General features: G+C 37.2%; 2 protein-coding genes across 3 annotated transcripts in view; one reads left to right on the plus strand and one right to left on the minus strand.

The window, feature by feature from the left end:
• Positions 1–6,241, plus strand: part of LOC128227130 (glutathione S-transferase C-terminal domain-containing protein-like) — a 10,894-nt gene extending 4,653 nt beyond the window's left edge. Inside the window, exons 7-14 of the mRNA XM_052937360.1 lie at positions 179–405; positions 927–993; positions 1,428–1,524; positions 2,400–2,512; positions 3,652–3,786; positions 4,648–4,854; positions 5,360–5,423; positions 6,037–6,241. Of these exons, the coding sequence (XP_052793320.1) occupies positions 179–405; positions 927–993; positions 1,428–1,524; positions 2,400–2,512; positions 3,652–3,786; positions 4,648–4,854; positions 5,360–5,423; positions 6,037–6,170 (1,044 nt within the window). The 3' untranslated portion in view covers positions 6,171–6,241. The remainder of the gene's footprint in view (positions 1–178; positions 406–926; positions 994–1,427; positions 1,525–2,399; positions 2,513–3,651; positions 3,787–4,647; positions 4,855–5,359; positions 5,424–6,036) is intronic.
• Positions 6,242–9,139: 2,898 nt separating this feature from the next.
• LOC128228858 (solute carrier family 23 member 1-like) lies at positions 9,140–17,741 on the minus strand. Of its 2 annotated transcripts, none has more exons than XM_052940385.1 (12): positions 17,407–17,741; positions 16,937–17,094; positions 16,522–16,628; positions 14,877–14,962; positions 14,092–14,273; positions 13,017–13,137; positions 12,607–12,763; positions 11,937–12,190; positions 11,555–11,719; positions 10,804–10,912; positions 10,240–10,335; positions 9,140–9,574 (listed from the first exon to the last, which is right to left on the minus strand). In XM_052940385.1, the coding sequence occupies exons 1-12, from the start codon at positions 17,617–17,619 to the stop codon at positions 9,390–9,392; spliced, it is 1,833 nt and encodes a 610-aa protein (XP_052796345.1). In that variant the 5' UTR covers positions 17,620–17,741; the 3' UTR covers positions 9,140–9,389. The 2 variants fall into 2 exon arrangements, with proteins under 2 accessions (XP_052796345.1, XP_052796344.1); XM_052940384.1 differs by having other exon boundaries at positions 10,778–10,912.
• Positions 17,742–21,121: the final 3,380 nt, after the last annotated feature.

Genomic DNA, 21,121 nt, shown 5'->3' on the forward strand with positions numbered 1-21,121 from the left:
TTTTTTTTTAACGAAACCCATTTCAAATGATTCCGAAACAATATGGTCACCTGATTCTCTGATATTCACATATTTATGAGTCAGATTGCCAAGTAAGAAGAGATTTATCTCATTGCATAATAATGATAAAAAAATGTAGATATACTCTTTCCTTTCATTGTACAAATATAATTTGAAGGAGTCGATGGGTTTTGGCAAGACTCAGCTTTTAGACAACGCCCCTAACATCAAGAAATGGCTGGTCCATGTGATGGGTCTACCTAAGATACGTCAGACATCCCTGCAGTGTGGTTACGATGTGAGTAGCATGGAGGGGTGCCTGAAGGGGGAGGGGCTGCAGTTCCCTACAGAGTTCTCCATACCCCCTGTTACCTTGGACGTGGAAGAGGATAACCCTGAAATTGGGTGGGTAGTTTTATTGTCCTGAAGGAAATGTTTATTACAAAAGTATTTAAGAGTGAAATACAATTTTTTTTTTATATATATATGGGTATTTCGATATGACTACCTTTTGTATATAGAGGGAACATATGGTTCATAATCATTGAATTATATTGTATAACACATAAGCTGTTATGGCGTAATTGGTTATAATTACAATATTGTATTCTGAGTGGGCTTGCACGGCGTCACTTAACCAATGATAAATGATGTTGAGTGGTAAAAATACCCCACAGGTAGAAATATGAAGTTACCTGGAACAATTTCAATATTGCTAATTTATTGCTCATTTTCTGAGAAAAATATTAATTTGTCTATTTTTAAGCTTTATTTAAATGCAGAATAGCATTTGTATAAAAAACAATCATGCTGGATTTGTTAAACAAGGATTTTAGAGGGTGGGCAAATAATCGCTATTGGCAAAAAAGTTGTCCGTAACCAGTATCTCCCTTATATTTGCTCAAACCTATTTGTATTTTTACCAGGCGCAGTTCAAAAGCCAAACAGAAGGCACTTAAGAAGGATGTTGCTGTGGTCTTGGAGAAAGTGAAGGTAACTCATGTTTGACATAATGTAAAACTTCAGTTGAGTAATTGTTTGTAGGTTTACTGAACTGTGAGCAAGTTAATATGTCCTTTATTAAGCATGTCAGTTAAAACTTTGTTACATGTTTATAAGATAAAATACTCATTATTCTGAATTTACAAGTTATAAACCATACAATATACACCAAGTTCTGTTGACATATGCTTAACAAAGCTTTTGAGCTTTTGAACTGACTAATAAAAATGAACATAGGCTTTAAAGAGCTTTTGAGCTTTTGGACTGTCTTATAAAAATGAGAAGTACAGTGGAAGTTCAATTAACAAAGATATTGCAAAGATGAAAAATCCTACTTTTGAGCGCCAAAAAATTGTGATTAATGAAGAGTCCTCTTTTTTTAATCTGTTGACAGTGTTAATCCAATGTGTGTATGTTGTATTCAGGAGGGGAGAATACAGACTGAGCCCGGCGAGCATCCTTGTGGTAGCAATGTTCACATGGACTGGACAACTGTGCCCCTCCAGGCCAGTCCCAAATGTGGTAGGATGTTTTATAATTTGTATTCTTTACACAAATAATGCTTTGAATGAAGAAAACAAAAAACTAACAAATTGATTTCAACAGCTTGTTATTACTGGGTAGTCCATTGGTTTTTCTATTAAGAAAATTGAGGTATTGTCATTGCTATGGTGTTGTCATCATGTTGCAAAAAAACCATTCAAGATATTCACAAGTACCAATGAAAAAGTTCCTATCAAAATGTGGAGCCTGTTAAGTTGATTGGCGAGTTATGATCCTTGATAGACAAAGAAAGAAGGAATGAGCTTTAACATCCAATTGCACTGCTCTAGTGTTCAATTATTTCATTTAAACTGACCTTTTTTCATTTTGACCCATCTTTTTTGTCTTGTTTAGAAGTTAGGACACCAATATTTAATTATTGGCAAACATAATAGAGATTATTTGTTCAAATTGCATTTCAGCATAAGATCAAAATTTAATTAACTGTAATAACATGATCAGAGAAAGCAGTATTGAGTGGCACTACCATGAGTAAAATATTATTCTCTGTGTTCACAAGGGAAATAATTTTTGATCTTCATCGAAATTTAATAATTTTTCTACTTCTTTTATTTTTTTTTTATTTTTTTTTTTAAAATTTAAGTAAAATTTAATTGGTGTTTAATTGGAATTTTGCGAGAGAAACATAAAATTATGACACATTTAAAATATTTTAATCAGAGAGCAGTGAACGCCATATTCAGCGAAAATAACATGATAATTCACAGAAAATCGTAAAAGAAACACTTGGATTTTTCAATGGAATTTATATCTGCATTCTCAGTTTTTGATATCGCCAATTTCAAACATTTGAGTAATTAAACAGTAAACAAATAAAAGTCATTATTTTCCAGAGTTACCAGAGAAACGTGTATCCAGAAAGTGTGAACAGCTAGAGAACCTAGCGACAGCCGTACAGTCACTGGCCAAACCAGGGGACGTCATTGTGGACTTCTGTAGTGGAGCTGTGAGTTATACTTACATGCTAAAGTCAGCCCAGGATAATTGTCAGCCCAGGATAATTTCATGTTTACTAACACTGATAGAATTAATCTACATCAGCAAGTTTTAAGACGAATTTTAAGGTGACAGACTACTTTTGACAAATGGTTCCTGCTTTTATGTTGTCTTGGGTGAACTGTAGAAGTGTAACAAATTGTTATGTGTAAAGAATTACTAAGTGTTGAGTTAATTAAAAAAAGCTTAAGTATTAATTTTTGTGATATTTGGGTCAAAAGTACTGGTAATGCAGAATCTCAACTTATTTGACCAAATAACAGCAATTCAGGATCAAAACTCGCACATGTTTTTCTCTTTTTAAATGTGCATTCTCTCATTGAATATGAGATTGTTATTTGATATGTGATTTGGTTAAATAATGTCAATTATTATGTATAGGATGATTCATTATGTTTGAGCTATTGCCCAAGTACATTTTCTGCCCTTGATTATTATTTAGAATACTGACGAAAATATTTGTATGAACATACTCAATGAGAATGCAATTTTAAAAAGAGAAAACATAAGATTGTTTAATCATGCCATGCTCTCGTGTAGTGTGTTGAGCTGTTTAATCATGCCACGCTCTCGTGTAGTGTGTTGAGCTGTTTAATCATGCCACGCTCTCGTGTAGTGTGTTGAGCTGTTTAATCATGCCACGCTCTCGTGTAGTGTGTTGAGCTGTTTAATCATGCCACGCTCTCGTGTAGTGTGTTGAGCTGTTTAATCATGCCACGCTCTCGTGTAGTGTGTTGAGCTGTTTAATCATGCCACGCTCTCGTGTAGTGTGTTGAGCTGTTTAATCATGCCACGCTCTCGTGTAGTGTGTTGAGCTGTTTAATCATGCCACGCTCTCGTGTAGTGTGTTGAGCTGTTTAATCATGCCACGCTCTCGTGTAGTGTGTTGAGCTGTTTAATCATGCCACGCTCTCGTGTAGTGTGTTGAGCTGTTTAATCATGCCACGCTCTCGTGTAGTGTGTTGAGCTGTTTAATCATGCCACGCTCTCGTGTAGTGTGTTGAGCTGAGATTGAGATTTGTCCTAAGTATTCCTGTGATATTTGGGCAAGTATTCTTTCATGGTTTAACTCTCAGTTGGTGTTTTTAGGGTCACCTTGGCATCATCATTGCCTACTTGCTCCCGGAATGTAAGGTGTATTTGGTGGAGAACAAGGAAGAGTCACTGGGCCGGGCCCGGGACAGGGTGATAAAGCTGGGCCTGGATAATGTTACCCTCTACCAGGTAACACCTTTGAATATCATTTGTGATTATTGTGACTTTGAAGCATATCTAAACACTTCAGAGAATCCAGGTTTTAAAGGCTGATAAAGAAATATTCAAACTATTGAGTAAAACTATTGAGTATTCACTAATTTATTTTCAAATTGTAACACTACATGTACTGAAGAAGTTATTTTTTGTTGAGCCTATTTGCATTTTCGAACCTGCATGTGCAGAGCTCAACATAGTTACAATGGCGGTCAGTTGAGGGTATTTCATTTTGTCCATCCATCGGATGATGGCTTTTCTGGGCTGTTACTTCGAGATGCTCCATGGAATTTTAAGATAATTTGGCAAAAATGTTCACCATGTGAAGCTGGCATGTCGTGTGGAAATCCCATGCCAGGCAGGTCAACTGTCAAGGTTACACTTGAGCATGAGTTGTCAAAATTTGATGGATTGGGCTTGTCTAAGGGCCAAATTCAATTTCCTTAGACCGAATTTGATTTTGATAAATTAATGTGAGGGATTTGATTGCATTGTAGAATAAATTGGTGGACAGACTGAAAGGAATGACTGAAAAATGCCTTATAAAGGGATAATTATAGGAACTATATTGAATATGCCATGCATGTGGGAATTTGAGCCATTAAAGCAATATCAGTTCCATATTTGTGAAAATATTTTTATTGAACAACCTCCCCGTTATTTGGTTTTCTGTCAGTTGTTATTTCGTTTGTAGATTTTTGACTGTGATAAAGGCACATATTCTTCGTAAAACATCCATTTTAAATGCCAAATAATGCATATATGTGCACGAAAGAAGCAGTGTACAGCTAAATATCCTTACAACATAGTCTTACATAAAGAATCTTCTTTCAGTGTAACCTGGACTACTTTCAAGGCAGTTTTGACATTGGTGTGTGCCTGCATGCGTGTGGTGTGGCCACTGACCTGGTTCTACAACAGTGCTTGGAGCGTGGAGCCAACTTTGTCATCTGCCCCTGTTGCTATGGCAGCATCCACAACACCCATCTCATCACCTACCCCCGCAGTCAGCTTTTCAGGGAGGCAGGCATCTCAGATTATGTAGGTTACATCTACATTGATTGACCAGTCGCCAGCCTTCAATCAAGCCAGCAGTTGGCAATTATGTTTTTACATGTTTTAATTATTCCACATTACACAACACATTCATCATAGACACAATTAATGTAAAATATAGATAGTGTTTATCATGTTATGCTAATTAAGGGTTGGCAAATTATTGGATTATATTTTGTTTAGGTACTAATAGCATACATGTACATTTAGTTGCATTATCCAGTAGAATAGCTGAGAAACATTGCTTATTGACCTTGATAAGTTGCCAAACTGAGCGCTTTATATATTGGGGACTGGTTGTAATAATGTAAACCAAAGTAAAAGTTCTTTATATATGTAGGACTTGTTCTTGAAAATATTGTGTGCAACATTTCATTTAAGAAATGTTTTGAAATGTGGAGATGTTTTTACCTGTGTTTGAACATAAAAAACAACAACAGTTCAGCTTCTTGTAAGAAAATGAGCATGCTTTTGTGGTTTGTATTTTTAGGATCTGATAGTGTTGGGCCATGCTGGAGACCAGACAGAAAAGGCCACGGAGCTGTATGATCAGGGTAAGTCCATTTGGAGTCTGGACTTGATATGTTAGTTACAAGATGAGCAATACATCATGAAAACCATTACTGAAATTAGTGATAAAGAATTCCATTCTGAAACAAAATGAGTTAAATTTGATAAATTTGATAATTAATATATACAAAAAATTTACTGTCATAACAAAGGTATAAGTTGTAGCAAGAACTGAAAGGTACGGAACAATGTTAAAGTATATGAAATAACTATTGGCTTGGATCTGGAGTATCTTTTGACATTAACCTTGTTAATCGTTGACTGAATTATTATTTTGTTTGATCAGTATGTATTTATTTAAAGTTTATCCATTGCAAATTATGCATACTTTTTTTTAAGAGAATGAAATGGAATAAGTTCAATTCGTAAAAAATAAACTATAACCAACTTATAGTTTATCATTGAAACTCAAGTAAGTAGATCATTGACTTAAAGTACGATTTCATGGCCGAATGAATGAATCAATTAAGTCCAGTACACCAATAACCAAAATAGAGTGCATGGCATCCATGCCCTACACTGGCTTGTTTAAAGAGAACAAATACTTTAAGAATGTTTTAGGCTGGACAATTGTAATTGTAACTGTTCTATATACAGGTCGGCAGTGTATGGGCCTTGTGGACACCGACCGTGCAAGGCTGGCCATGGAGCGGGGTTACAACGTGTCCCTGTGCTCACTCCAGCCCCTCTCTTGTACACCAAAGAACAACCTGCTGGTCGGGAAAAGATGACAATAACTGGGTCTATTGTCATATAATTAATATCATTGTAGATGTTTTAATAAATATTTAAAAGACCCAGAGCTGAATTATTTTCCTCTTTTTAGTGTATTGCTGACCCGTTTAATTTATCGTAAAGTTTGAATAATTCAGTATGTCTTTCTTAAATAAATGCAATATTTCAAACACTAGTTAAAATTTCTGTTTTGAAGTGGTTAAAACATTTTTACCAGAGTTGAGGTCACAGGAGAAATGATAGAACTTTGATAGCCTGGTTACAGCCAGAAGTTAAGTACAACATATGCTTAAAATCTTGAACGTGGTGAGTGTTTGTGTGTCAGCCATCAACATTTAGGAAGATCACACAAACTGAATGTAAATGAAGGTCAAGTTAAGATCAGTGTCATTTATGGTACAAGAGACAACATATACTCATATAGTAAGTTATTTAAATAGTTTGTTTTCATAAACTCTATGTAAAATTCTAGTATGGGTCAGATTTCGTAAAATAAGGTCAAATTGAAATGAAGCCAAAACCCATTACAAAACATGTCTGTTGAAAAAACGCTGGGACACAATGTCATTATCAAAAAGTTTGTACTTCCACGTACTCAATTGTTTTATAAGTTTTGTTGGGATGAGGTCAAGGTCAGGTTTATAAGAGACCCGATGCTCACTAGGTCACTATGTTAAATGCAAGAAAAACAATGTTTCATAGGCTAGGACATACATTTCATACTGGTATTTCCTACATGAATATGTCCTGTTTCATAGGGGTTAAAACTTTCTCCACTGTCAAAAGATAGGACAAACTTGAGTTCGGATGTATGCAGAAATGACAACACAGAATAAGGTCAATTATTGGTAAGTATTAAGTCCTAGTAAAATGAAAGTCATACAACAAAAAAGGCCACACGATTTACACACTCTTCATTGAACTTAACTAGAATGGTTTCATAACATCTACAACATTTCTTATAGGGCCTCTATCACCCTCTTGTGAATAGATTCATTTTTAAGCTCTACGGTCCAAAGGCCAGGAGAGCTTATATCATGGCCCGGTTTGCGTTTGTAAACACTTTCTTCTGAACACAATACAGTTTTAATTGTATCTCTCATTCCCAGATCAAAATTGCTGTTGTAGCCTAGTGAAATTTACATATTACAGTCTAAGAGAGGCAACTTGTTTTTAGTGTTTGTTATCTTTCTTGCTTTTAATAAAGAGGTGAAAATCACAGTTTAAAAGGGTTTGTTGATTTTCAGTTCTACTGGCCAAAGGCAAGAAGAGCTTATGCCATGGTGCAGTGTCTGGTCGTTCGTGTGTCCGTCTGTACACAATGGATTCTATGCGTATGTTCAAATCATGCCCCTGGAGTCAAAACTGGCCACACCCAAGGGTTCAAAAGATTCCTATAGACTTATATAGGAAAAACTTTGAAAATCTTCTTGTCTAAACTCCCTGACAATTGATATTACAAAAATGTAGCATCATGTAGGGGTCCTTTACCAAGATGGTTCAAATTATGCCCTTGGGCTCTAAACATGCCCTGCCTCAGAGGTCAAACGTCTTCAATAGACTTGCATACATTTCTTTTTTTAAATCTTCTTGTCTCATACCACAAGCCCCAGACCTTTGATATTTGTCATGTAGCATCATGTGATGGCCCGCTACCAAGTTTGATAAAATTTTGCCCCTGGGGTCAAAACTGGCCCCATCCCTTTAGACCTTCTCTCTTAGTTTCGAAGATACAACAATGAAATCTGGACCATTTGTACTGTTTAGAAAACAAATGTCTATGTAGTACTTGAATGATCTTGACTGTGACCTTTTGACCTTATTTTTGAAACTACTGGTATACGATTTGGACCATTTGTACAGTTTTGCAACAAATAGCAATAATGACATTGACAGGTGACCTTTTGACCTACTTTCTTATTTCAAAGCTACAGCAATGCAATTTGGACAATGTGAACAGTAATTGAGAACAAATATCAAGCTTAGATATTTGGTATGTAGCAATGTCTAATGGTCCTCTACTAAGTCTGGTAAAGTCCAAGTTATACCACTGGGTTCAAGTTTGGCCCCGTCACGAGGTTCACCTGTTTAACATAGAGATATAAATGGAAATAACTTAGAATTTTCTTGTCTGAAACCGAAATACATAGAGCTAAGATAGTTGGTGTGTAACATTGCTAGTGGTAACAAGGGTTTACAACTTTTACCCAGGTGATCGATTAAGGGCCATATTGTATCGATTCAGGGCCATATTGTATCGATTAAGGGCCATGTTGTATCGATTCAGGGCCATATTGTATCGATTCAGGACCATATTGTATCGATTAAGGGCCATATTGTATCGATTAAGGGCCATATTGTATCTCATCCAAATATACACAGCAGTTCGATATCAATGAGAGTTTGGTTCCATTTTAAGGCCAGCTAGATCCATCCATGTATGAATGGATAACGGCCCTATAACTGGTGTAGCGTTATCAAAATATATCTCGAAGGGAGACGACTTACAGATAGTTGTGAATAAGTATTGTATTGGCACCCTTTGCCCTTTGAAACATGGTTCACTGCTGGTTCAATATAGTGCCTGTTACTAGTATGTATATGCGTTGGATATGAGCAACTGTCTCTGGTACATATTAAAACAGTTCATCCGACTTATCTGCCTCCTAAATTTTCTTTCCTCGTATGTTGAACATGCATCGTTTTCAGCTTACTCAAACACATCATGTTCAAAGTGAATTATAAGTTTGTTGCTTATTACCCATGCTTACATGCTCTGGATTGAAAATGACCACAATCTCGATGCCAGTAGAGCATAAGCCCGCATGGGGCTCTTGTTTTAAATGTCCCCAAGCCAAGAAAATCAGTCTTATACAAGTAAGAACATGAACTTTTCTAAGAAATAAATTAGCATTTGACGCAAACATGAGAAAGGCTAAAAATCTGAATAAAGCATTAGACAGCCTTTAAAGGTGTTTGACGTTTATTTTTTCTAAACAAATACTTGCTGGGGACCAAAGAACATAATCAGATTAAGATACGGAATCAAAGTGAATTACAGCTTCACAGCAATTCCCTGAAAGTTGAAGTGTTTTTGGCATGATCAACACTCTTTAAACACGTTCTCTACTTGCTGTACATGTTAAGATCTGTTTTCTATAGCAAAGATTTGCTTTTGCTTAATATTTCAATCAATTAAATATATATATGTACAATCAAGCCGGAGAGTCCATTTCTTCTGCCATATATGGAAAGAATGGTAAATATTTGACGAGTTTCCATGACAACCATTTCTTTGGGAACAGCGGGTCATACACTTCGTAACCCTCGTTAAAGCTAACATTGACCTCGTCCTCGCTCGCCTCCTCCTGTCCGAACATACCACGTTCCTTAATTGTACCTGTATGAGAAAATTTATATTTGAAACATTAGGTAAAACATGTGATGGTGGCTAGTTCAAAAAGCAAGACTATGATTATCTTCCATGGCCGAGAGTGTAAGATAGATTCATCCCAACCCGAGCGAAGTGTGTTTTGTGGAAACGAGGTTATCCGAGTTTCTGTAAAACGCCCTGCGCGCATCTTACACGAGCGGCCATGGTAGATACATTTTCTCCTACTTCAGTTAAACAAAATACAGTAGATATGAAATTTATTTCTACTACCGGGTACTATTTTTTCTTTGCCCGTGGGCAAGATAAGGATTTTCAGCATGGCCAAATATTTGGATCTACTTATCTGAGGTGGGAGAAGATCGTAAACTAACTCCCGGTATCCCGATCTGAGAAAAAATATCCCAACAAAAAATGCTTTGCAATCATAAAACGGAAATACTAAATGATTCAATTTACATAGTTTGTCATTTCTTTCTGCCCAAGATGACTAGAGAGAACACTTGGTTGATAAGTATTTAAATTGATTGACCCTTGTAAGCAAAAGTCTGTAAATACTAATTTTAGAAAGGGCTTATCGTTCCGCTTGGGTGCGATGATGCAATCTTCCCTTCTTAATGGACTGAAAGAACGAAAAATAGGACTCAACCCGTAAACTGAGCCCAATGTTTTACCTGGTACAGTGTTGTCAAGGAAAAAGGCGATGACGGTGCCCACTGTGTTCGGGTTCTTGAGGAACATGGACACGATCTGGTCAAATTGGTCATTACCTGGTGCAAGACATACAGGGAATATGTTGTTTTCAATTTAATGTACGAAAAATGCTTAAAAAGATAACTGATAAAGAGAAACGATTTAGGTTTATGAAAAAAAGTTTTAATGTATTATAATGTTAAACACATCAGACTTTAATGATCAAACAAACACAAACATGAAAATGTAAGCCTTTATATGAAAAAAATCCAAATAATAGCTACGTTGCCATTAAAAAGCGCCAAAATAAATTTTTATCTGAACACAAATCATATTGTTTAGTTTTGATCGTTAAGAGACGGACTAGTTTGACAAAATAATGCATTCAAATAATAAAAAATAATGAAAACAATTAAACATTTTTATTTTGCGCAAGAATTACTGTGACACAAAGGTATGGAATTGAAATGAACACAGTTATTCGCTTTAGTTCTGAAGTACAAAAGTTTTATAATTTACCAGTGTGTATTGGTTTGAACATTTACCAGTGTGTATTGGTACAGGTGATGCCTGGGCCCAGGTGGGGACAGCGAGACCTATAAGAACTGACAGCCCCAGTATGGCGATGTTCCGAGGCGAGGACATATTTGTCACCTGGAGAATAAGATATAACTTTAATCTACATGGTTTACATATCATCGTTTTGTTTTTGGTTTGATAATTAAACAAAGGGTCCAACGTAATTTATTTTTGCGGAATTTTAAGTGACGGACATGTTCGATGCAGAACAAAATGGCGGATTTTTAAGTATTTGGATGTGTTCGAAGGATATTTTGACCTGATAAGTAAGGTTATATCACTTATTTCAATATAATTGCCCCTTTCCGGAGGCCAGACGTGTAAGCTCCTCTCGGGCTTTTAACCTATGTTTCTAGAGGCCAAAAATGTTAGTGAATGTATAAGCTGAGCGATTGATTGTTTACAAAGTGAAAATAGAAAAAAATCGTGACTTGAAACTGTGTTTTTAATTAAAATACACCGTTTTAATGGGACCTATTTTAGCATTTTATTTTCGGGTTTTTGCATCTATTTCTTTACGACGTATTGTGCACTTAGCACGGTACTATATGGCCAATTTTGTTATGTTTAAACACCTTTTATGTTTGCCGGTGAAGTATAATACAGTTTTTGTTCGCTGCAGAATCAGAATAAGCGTGCGCTAATATAAGTGGTATTAAGACACGAGCTGTAACACACCATTTCACTGTCGGTGTACAGTGACTATGAAAAACTCACCTCTAGGTTACTGATGACAACGCCGAAAAATATGCCGATCATGACGACAAATGAGCCGCCGAGCACGGGGTAGGGTATAGTGATGAAGAACGCGGAGAACTTGCCGAAGAAACCGAAAAGTATGTAGATTATTCCCGACCAAATAAACACTGTCCGGCTGGCAACCTTTGGATAAATAGAAAACTCGAACATGTAAATGTCAGCCACACTTAAACATGGTTAGAAAAGAAACCGGAAAAATTGCCTCCAAATGGTAATGACCATGATTGCAAATAAACCCTAGGAAGAAATCTCAGTCATGTGTCAACCATTTCTTAAGGCAATTGAACGAAAACCCTACATATCTGTAGCAACAAAACTGCAGAAAAAACATGTGTTGAACCTTGCTGACTCCGATAGCTCCTATGTTGCCTCCATATGTTGAGGTTGCATGGCCACAGCCCACTGTCCCTGACAGGAAGGTGCACAGGCCCTCGATCATGATCCCTCGATTTACGCCGTGGGCGGGAGGGGGCGGCACACGACACACACGTGCGCATGCGTAGTAATCACCGATGGAGTCCAGTATAGAGATCAGCGTTGCTATGAAGAATGCCAGCAATGCGGAAGAACTAATTGATACTGGTCCGTATTGACCTGTAAACGGCGTACATACATATAAACGTTTAACACTAGCGTAATCGGGGGGAGGGGAGAACCCGGCGCACAGCCCTCCCACTAAAATCGTCCAAGTTTACTTTGTATTTCAATATTGGAGAACAATAGTAATAAAATTCAATCAAAATGCACTATTCCAACTAGAAATTCTTAAAAAAATTGGTAATACTCCAAATCCCCCTCCCAACATTATAAGCCAAAACAATTCGAGTCTGAAGGATGGGGGCAAGTAAAAGGTTTACGCCCCCTCTTACGTCCATTCCTGGATCCATCCCTGTTAAAATGACTGCATGCCGGAACATTCGAAATTTAAAAAATAATATGGCAGCAAATAAAGAAACAATTTCTTCTTTACGTGTTTTCTTTTACTTTTACTCAAAAGGACTTCAACGAACCCGGATATGGTGTTGCGATCCAGGGGTTTGTATAGATGATATCAGACCGTGCGTCCGTACGCGCGTTGAAGCTGGGGGAAGTAGGATCATTGGGAAACACGTCATATGCGGTTAACAATCCGCAAATCAACCAGTGAAATACGATCGAGATCAGGATCTACAAGGTAATATAAAATAGGCACATACCCTTTTATAAAGCCTCGAAGTGAAATTATATAATAGTCACTTCATTAACAATAACAAGACACCAACAGTGCACACAATATTCATGGCGATCGAAAATTACAATGCATTTAATTGACACACTTGAAACCTTTTTTTAAATTTCAATTGAATGTTAGATGAAAACTTTATTTATAATTAGTGCATTTGTTAGATCTTATCAGTAATATTCTTGGCGTTGTACTAACGGCGAAAATCTGGTGTAGTGGGTATCTGATGACCCGACAGCCGCCACTGGGCGTCCACACGGGGAGGGGCATGTTGTAGCGAGACAGATACAGGAACAAAATCACTGATAGGCACACCGTCCTGGAATAAAGTGACATGCACCGTTAGTGTTTATTATGTTCTACCAACTAATAGTGAATATTTAATGTAGCGGATATCGTATAACCCTACAACCGGCCCTGGGCGTACACACGGGGAGGGGCGAGTTGTAGCGAGTCCTTGAATAGAGCGGCAAGAATACCTGGCAACGGACCGACCGACTGACCAACCGCCAAATCGATCGATCACAGAGTGACTCCAAATTACCCCCTTTAAACGTCGTTTGTCGGGGGTATAATAAGGCCAGATGTTCCTTGCGTAGTGCATCATATAATATATATATATATGGTGTCAATAAAAAGTTAAAAACACATGCTTTGAATTCATAATCATTCACGATGAATATATTTGCTGTCTACCAGGGTCTAGTTAATGCTGCATACATGAATGTCATGGAATAGAATCGTGATTTCTATAGTTATAATCATTCTGAACGTCTCTTAAATTAAAAAAAAAGCTAACGACCATTGACCCACTTATGATTGTGCGAGTGCAATTCAGTCGAGCCTCGTTCGCTCGAACTCCCAGTGACTGGTAAAAATACCTCGAGTCTCGAAAAATTCTAGCCAAACGGAAATGCTCACGTTGAGGTTATCGGTGTTTTACATCCAGTTCGAGCCAAGGAGGAATTCGAGCCAAGAGAGTTCGAGCCAACGGTGTTGGACTGTAGGTTATTATGGTGTGTCGTTGCATCGTACATACCATCGTACGACTGAACGTTTTATGGCTTTAGGAAAATATCATGTGTAACAGTTGGAACAACTTGGAATGCATCGGTGTTATACTAGAAGTACAGTCATCACAAATATAACAACGATCGAATGCTTTGCGCTATTGCTTTTTGTTATAGCAGACGACCGGCAAACATAATAGCGATTGTAAACTTTGGTAGAACCACCTAGGCCCCACTATTAGCAAAATGATCACCGAACTCACGAAAGAGATATTGCCCAGCTGACGACGACAAACTTAAGGACGGTTTTCACGAAGAAGACGAAGATGAGGATCATGGTAGGAACAATTGTCAGGGGCCCGATGAAGCGGAGCAAGAGCCCAATTAATCCCGTGGCCCCTATAATGCCATGCATGACCCCCGCCGCCATCAAGCTCCCCTGCAGCTGTAAGGAAAGTTTACAGCGTTTGCAGCACAAATCAAAATATATATGCATCGATGACACGATCAGTCAAGTACATTACACTTAACAACGAACTGACCTTTACTGTATTATCATCATCGTCATGTCCGTTTAAGTTGTCTTTGAATGTTCTAATACGACTGGTCAGTATACATTTAAAAGGGACTCGCTCATGTTTATGTAAAATGCATGTTTTATTTGATGTACTAAGTGTGGCAAATCATAAAGAGTGTTAATCTAAAATACTGACGGCTGGAACCCTTCAGCAAGTGTTGATAAAATCTCAGATACTGTCGTAGAAGTCCACGACCTGGAACATCGTTAGTGACGTGGTTCACAAATGGCCAAAGGTTAAGTTATCCTTATGTTAGTGTATGAGTCCTTTTTAGCGAATGGTTTTGTTGTCAGTTTTTCTATTCTTTTCTTCACTCACTGTACTGGCGTGGGTTCGCAACACACTAAAACAAGAGCTTTTTGATACTTTAAGTGTATTTCTTCTGCAATGTCTGTATAAAAAACTTAAATAATTTGTGCCAGAACATGAGCGAGTCCCTTTAAAATCAACAAAGGGATAATACTTCTTACAGATCGGATATTGTTGAATATTCTCTCCTCGAAGACATCAGCAGCATGTATTAGAGTTTCGTTCGTCATGTTGTTGACAAGGAGACCTTTAATAAGCCAATACACTGTATCAGTATAATGTTCAAACAGATTATTTTTTATGATATCGTTGTTGAATGAAGGATTTACCAATTTCAAAAGTTATTTCGCTTATTTGTTAGGTATACACTTAAGAAAAATATCGTAATCATCATACAGCTTAGACAACTGGTCAGTTTTCTATGATGGCTGTACTTCTGGAATTATTTCGTGTTAGCGGATTTTTGGGCGTGATAATGAGACAATAACCAATATAGATCTTACTTAAAGGGGCTGTCTCACGTATGATAAAATAGCGAAATAAAATGAAATTGTCGAAAACTGACATTAACTTGGCATCAATGTGTACAATGCATTGAAACTTACTAACTGAAGTACCACATAGTTTACAATGTATTTAAGTTTAGCAGTTATTTCGTATTTTTCCATTAAAAAGATTACTGGGTATGTCTACCAGGTAGAATTCATTCCTGATGCGTGATCGGCTAGTCGGTATTAGGTGTATAGCTTAATTCTGTCACCCGTTTAGAATAAGCCTTTGTAGCTCAGTGAGTAAGGCGCTGGTGTTCAATTTTGGCGACGCGGGTTCGAACCCGGTATCCGACACAATTTTTTTTTACATTTTGGTACTTTTTTTACAATTATGATATCAAAGCGTAACATTCTATTAGATAATTGTCCTGAGATTCGTTACAGAAAAAAAACTTTTTTTGGGTGCCAATCTGTGACACAGTCCCTTTAAAGTCCCATTATGTTTTAAATAGTGATGCAAACTTATTTTTTGTATGTATATCTAAATGACTTCTCTTAGCCTTTTAAGACGTTTTTAACCTCGAGGAGGATAAAAAATATGCATTTATTGCAATCACTAAATGCAACAAAACCGAAAGTGGATTCTAAATTTAGCGTGGGAAGCGCCACTAGGACATTTGCATATCGCGTGACTTTCTAGAAGCAACGAAAATGGACGACTCAACCAGCACTTTATCTGAAACCGTGATTAAAGCTATACTTTCTGAATAAAATCAACCTTGCAAAACAGTTGAGAGTAGAATCTGAGTGTTTCGATAGGACTGTTAACATATCTGAGCAATAGACTGAACGTTATTCACTGTGGCATACCTAAGGATAAGAATAGTAATGAATACTGTCCCTGCTGGCCTCACGTATGTGTATGTGCTTCAATTAATTGAATTGATGTTTTAAGTCATTATAATATAATTATTATGTTACCGACATTGCATTCAAACACAATTGTTTTGATTATGCAAGTAGAACTTCTAGATGGCACAATTTTCAATTAAGATATTTCTTTTTTTTAAAATATGTTTTTAAGTTTGTTGCTCTGGTGCCAGTTGGCAAAAACACGATATAGTTATACCCGCCATTGCAAAACTTCGATACCTTATTAAGTTCGTCGTGTTTTCGTCCTCGATGTTTGGGCATGGTCGCCTTCCATTTCCCACGTTTTCGTCTGCGAACAGTCGCAAAAGTGTCAATTTGGCACGTGTTCGCCGTTTTACCTTTTCATTTGATTTCGCGATTTACTCTTATGAAGTTGCCCTACCTAAGCCTGGGTCTGTTTCCCGGCCGGTACAGAATGTATCGTCAATCCCAGACATGAGCAGTAGAGGAATGATGTACACAGTCGTCGCACCCTGGAACAACGGCAGTCTGAAAAGAAATGATATAGAGTGGGCACTTTTTTATTCGCTCTCATTGCATTTTTCATCATTTAGTGTAAACATGGAACTCTCTGACATAAAAAGGAAGCTGTTTGCATTACTAATTTGCTACCGTAAAATGTTTCATCAATACTTTTCGTTTTTTTTTTATCAAGACATTTAATTTGTCAGCATATTTTAGCACTCGTGCATAAAAGTGCCATCTAGGGCTGAAACGGGTTGTAATTATGCACTCGTTTAGTAATAACCCGCGTATTCCCTAGTTGTAACCATTGGTATTCACTGTTTTACACGTACCTGATGCCAATGAGGTTCATTAACAGTGTGGTGACGCCACTCATGAGGAGGGTGGAGCTGAGCAGCCTCGCTTTGATGTCCTCACGCTGGGAGGCGCACACCACGTCCGCCACCAGTAACGACACAATAAGCTGGCTTGCTAGCGCCGACAGGCTTTGCTGGCGAATACATTATTGACTTCGAGTAATAACCGACGGGTACTTAAAAAAGTTCAGTTATAGACGTCTAGGCTGCGTGTTCCGATATTAATTGAGTTTCATGAGACAAATACATAAATATATTTAAAGCTGGTATGTAGACCGTCCATTAACATCCGAGGTTGTTTTCGATGGACAATGGCCGAGTTGATCCGAATGGTACTACAGCACCAGTCTGGTATGATTGTGAAGCAGTATTTTTTTCTTCTTTACACATTTGTTTAAGCGAGAAATTTCCATCAAAGTCTCGTAACAAACTAAATAATTACTTACCTGCATTGCACACACGAGAGTGACATGTAAAGGCGGCGTCTCATTCACGCCATATATGATGAGCTTCGCGCCGAAATCTTCTATTATCTTCGGTTCATCTTCATTATCAACTTCGGTCTCAGCTTTTACAAGACTGTCATTATGGATGTCGTGTAATTCTACGCCTCCATTAGTCAATGGTTCTTTTTCTACACAGTCCTGTTCTTTATTCATTTTGGAACCGCGTTAAACAAGGCACACATATAGAATCATGTGCATATAACTTAAAGAACAGCTGTTTAACTGCGTATTTTTGACAGACCACTATAACTAATATCAAGACGTTTTGTAACGCATTAATATTCATCTTCACGGTCATGTTCTGCTTCTACCAAAACGGTTATGCGTGATATATGACTTACTTAACAGTGTTTTATATAATCTAATTAAAATGGAACTTCATGAACAAGTTCGTGGAAGACTCGTGCGACATTGGTTTTTAATTCAATTTTGTTCACGGTCATAAACTAGTACAATTAGTGTGGTTATAGGGAAGGTTTGGTAAATGATTGTTTTCTAAAGTAACACATTCATTCATTTATTTCAATATATCCTCCGCATGGGAGATTTGAACACAATGTAATATATATATGTTTAAATATGAAAGTAGAAAAAGTTATTTCATGCATGAAGTAGCATGAGGGCAATACATACATGTATACAATGGGTTCAAGTCAAACACAATATTATTGACAAAGTTACACCAATTGTATGACCATACAATATAAACATAACAATCTAACGCAGTATATGCAGTATATGCACAAATGCCAGTGTTTGTCGCACGGTTTATTTTGGTTGGCCCCGATTTTTCTTTTATACGAACAAGTATCCACTTACAGGAACTTTGAAAACAGGTCGCCTTGAGTCCCGTTCCGTTTTTTTTATCATCGTTGAATAATTTGAAGAAAGACTGTCACGGTTGTCACGATTATAAAAATGGATACATGTTAAGCTTAATATTGCTCACTGATAGTCACACAACTCTGATATAATAGTCTCAGGAGTTAGTCCTTCTTGAACCCCGAAAGCGAAAGGGGTTACCTTAACTTCGCAGCGTATTATCAACCCGTTAAAGTCGTCCTACCATTTAAGGTTCATCATAGTCCTAGTGCAAACGTTTCCTGGACAAATTGTCCAAACATCAGTTCACATTGACCTTGAACTTTCAGGGGCGTAGCTTGACGAAAGTTCATGTGTAGGCCACTTTCTGAGGAGGGGGGGTCACGAGGGCATGCATCCCCGGGATTACGTATTAGCTAGGTGGTCCTGGGTGCGTTTTAGCGTATATTTCTTTGTTGTACAAACATTAATGAGAGTAACGATATCAATATGTTTTACCTTAAATAAATGTTTATGTAATGAACAGCGTCAAAGCGCAGACTACTGGTATGCAAATTTCGACAAATTATATACGTAACATTAATGTCGTATGAATGTGTATTTTAGTGAAAAGGAAAACGATAGATTTGAAATACCTGGTTTGCGATATATTAATTAAGATTTTATTGCAGATTTGGCTTTTTTTCTAAAAATTGTGTAGGCCGCGGCCTACACGGCCTATAAGAAGCTACGCCCCTGACTTTGCCTTATCTGGTTAACACGCGACGGTACGATGGTGAAAACACGACATTACATCGCATTATTATCATCGTACTGTCGTATTATCGCTTTTCATTATCGTACTGTCGCATGTTCGTTATCGTAGTTTTGTGATATCGTGATTTTACCGTAGTACTATCGAGTATCGCGTTTCAGATCAACACATTCACAGGCGATGACCCTAACAGAATTCCGCTAGCGCACCGAATATTGGAGGAAAGAATTGTATCTGATGGTATCCGGAGCATTCAATAAACATAATTTTATTAGGAACTAAAAATCCAGTACTCACGACAGATCTATTGGCCAGCTGACAACAATCAACTTGAGGATCGTTTTCACGACAGAGAAGAAGACGATCATGATAGGGTCCGATAAAGCGGAGGAGGAGCCCTTTCAGCCATGTGTCACCTATGATGGCATGTCACAGCCATAAAGCTCCCTCGCAGATGGATAGAAGGAACGGGTTAACAATATGGGGAGCTCTAGTGTCTGCATTTAATGTCATTTACGACTGCGCATTTACGATATAAGCTCTTACCTAGTCTAAATAATTGTACGTGGACGAATTTATTTACGATTCACTTTATGGCAAATCGTTCACGTACAAATTGGTTTGACCCCATTTTCGGCCAGTTTTTCCGATCGGGTTCTGTGGTAACGCATATTATGTCCGTAAAATATTATGAAAACGAGCTTATTTCCCCTAAATGTATAGGGATTAGAAGAAACCCGTTTTTAACATTAATTATTCTAGACTCCGCTCTAACCCAGCTTTTCGGAGCGATTGACATGATCTAAAGAATACGCGCAAGTAAAAAGCAAAGGTTGTTGTTCATTAAGTACATTTAAATTCATATAAAGGAGTCATGAAATATTTAACAAAGATCAATTAATATCAGCGCATTGAAATATTAGCGCGTTCGAGTTGAATGGAAATTCACACAGCTTGGCCGTTCTTACTCAATACCCTCAGGTCGGAGATAAGTTAATTATTGCTTTTCATATACTGTATGTTCTAATTCATGAAAATTATGAAGCGATGAACTTGAACTGTTATAATGTCGACAACCTCTCCTACTATATGTGATCGTGCATGAAATCGGACTCCATGTAGCCACTATAACAATGAAAACTAACCAAATATTAACCTCAGAACCGTGTTTAAAAACAACAAAAAACCCTTATCATTTTAACTAAAAAATACGATGAAAAATGTAAAAAATAGTGATTTTTTTTCAATAAAAATCCACTTTGGACAGTCTTTACAAATAAATATTTTATTTAATTGAAAAGTGGTCAAACTTGCCCTACTGCAGTACATCATACCCGTTACACCGCCACGTCATTTGCCAGACGTGGTACGAGTGTCGGCGAGTTAATACACGTAAATTCATCTCATACCGTGGGGTGTGTCTTGAAAGATGATGTTAGATTTCGTATGAAGTCTTCGTTACTTGCATATTGTCTGTTTATGTCTTCGATATTTTTAAACTGTTCAGAATTCTCATCGTCAAGGAATCTTGCAACTCACTCGTGTATTTTATTAACTCTATCAACATTCTGACAGAAAGAAAGCAGTAGTTTAATGCTAGTTTTGTGCCGCGTGGACGACTCCTAATGACTCCTTCCCGAGATCTAAAAAGGATCAAGAAATGTGTCTATTTCCTGGTTTTATTATGAGATGAAACACTTCGAAGTCAACAGTAAAAGTGACTCGAGCGAGGAAAGACACAACTTTTAGAGAATTGCCAAAACTATCATCATCCAATGACAAAGGATGTTACAAAAAGTCATGGCAATACATGGCCAATGAAATTGAGACAATTAATCCAGACGCAGGCGACACTAGGGGCTGGGCCCTAAAAATGTCATTGTCTGACTTAATCTCAATTATCAGTTAAGCCGGGCATTCTGTTTTTATTACAATCTAAAGTTTCGCAACAATCTTTAGACGTAGTGATAGGTTGTCAAGAAAAATAATTCCACAGACTAATTGATAATAAAAATGCTATACGCTGTGTATACTATAATATAAAGTTTGACAACTATGTTTCAATAGAGTAATAAATGT

This window comes from Mya arenaria, chromosome 3 (assembly GCF_026914265.1).
Source record: "Mya arenaria isolate MELC-2E11 chromosome 3, ASM2691426v1".
Classification (NCBI taxonomy): domain Eukaryota; kingdom Metazoa; phylum Mollusca; class Bivalvia; order Myida; family Myidae; genus Mya; species Mya arenaria.

Bases quoted from the DNA above. Each gene is read 5' to 3' on its own strand.
- LOC128228858 (XM_052940384.1), bottom strand. From the start codon at position 17,619: ATGAATAAAGAACAGGACTGTGTAGAAAAAGAACCATTGACTAATGGA. The intron at 12,764-13,016 runs GTTAGTACAACG...ATTACCTTGTAG, and splicing joins CACTACACCAGATTTTCGCC to ATCCTGATCTCGATCGTATT. The intron at 10,336-10,777 runs GTAAATTATAAA...GTCTTGCACCAG, and splicing joins GTTCAAACCAATACACACTG to GTAATGACCAATTTGACCAG.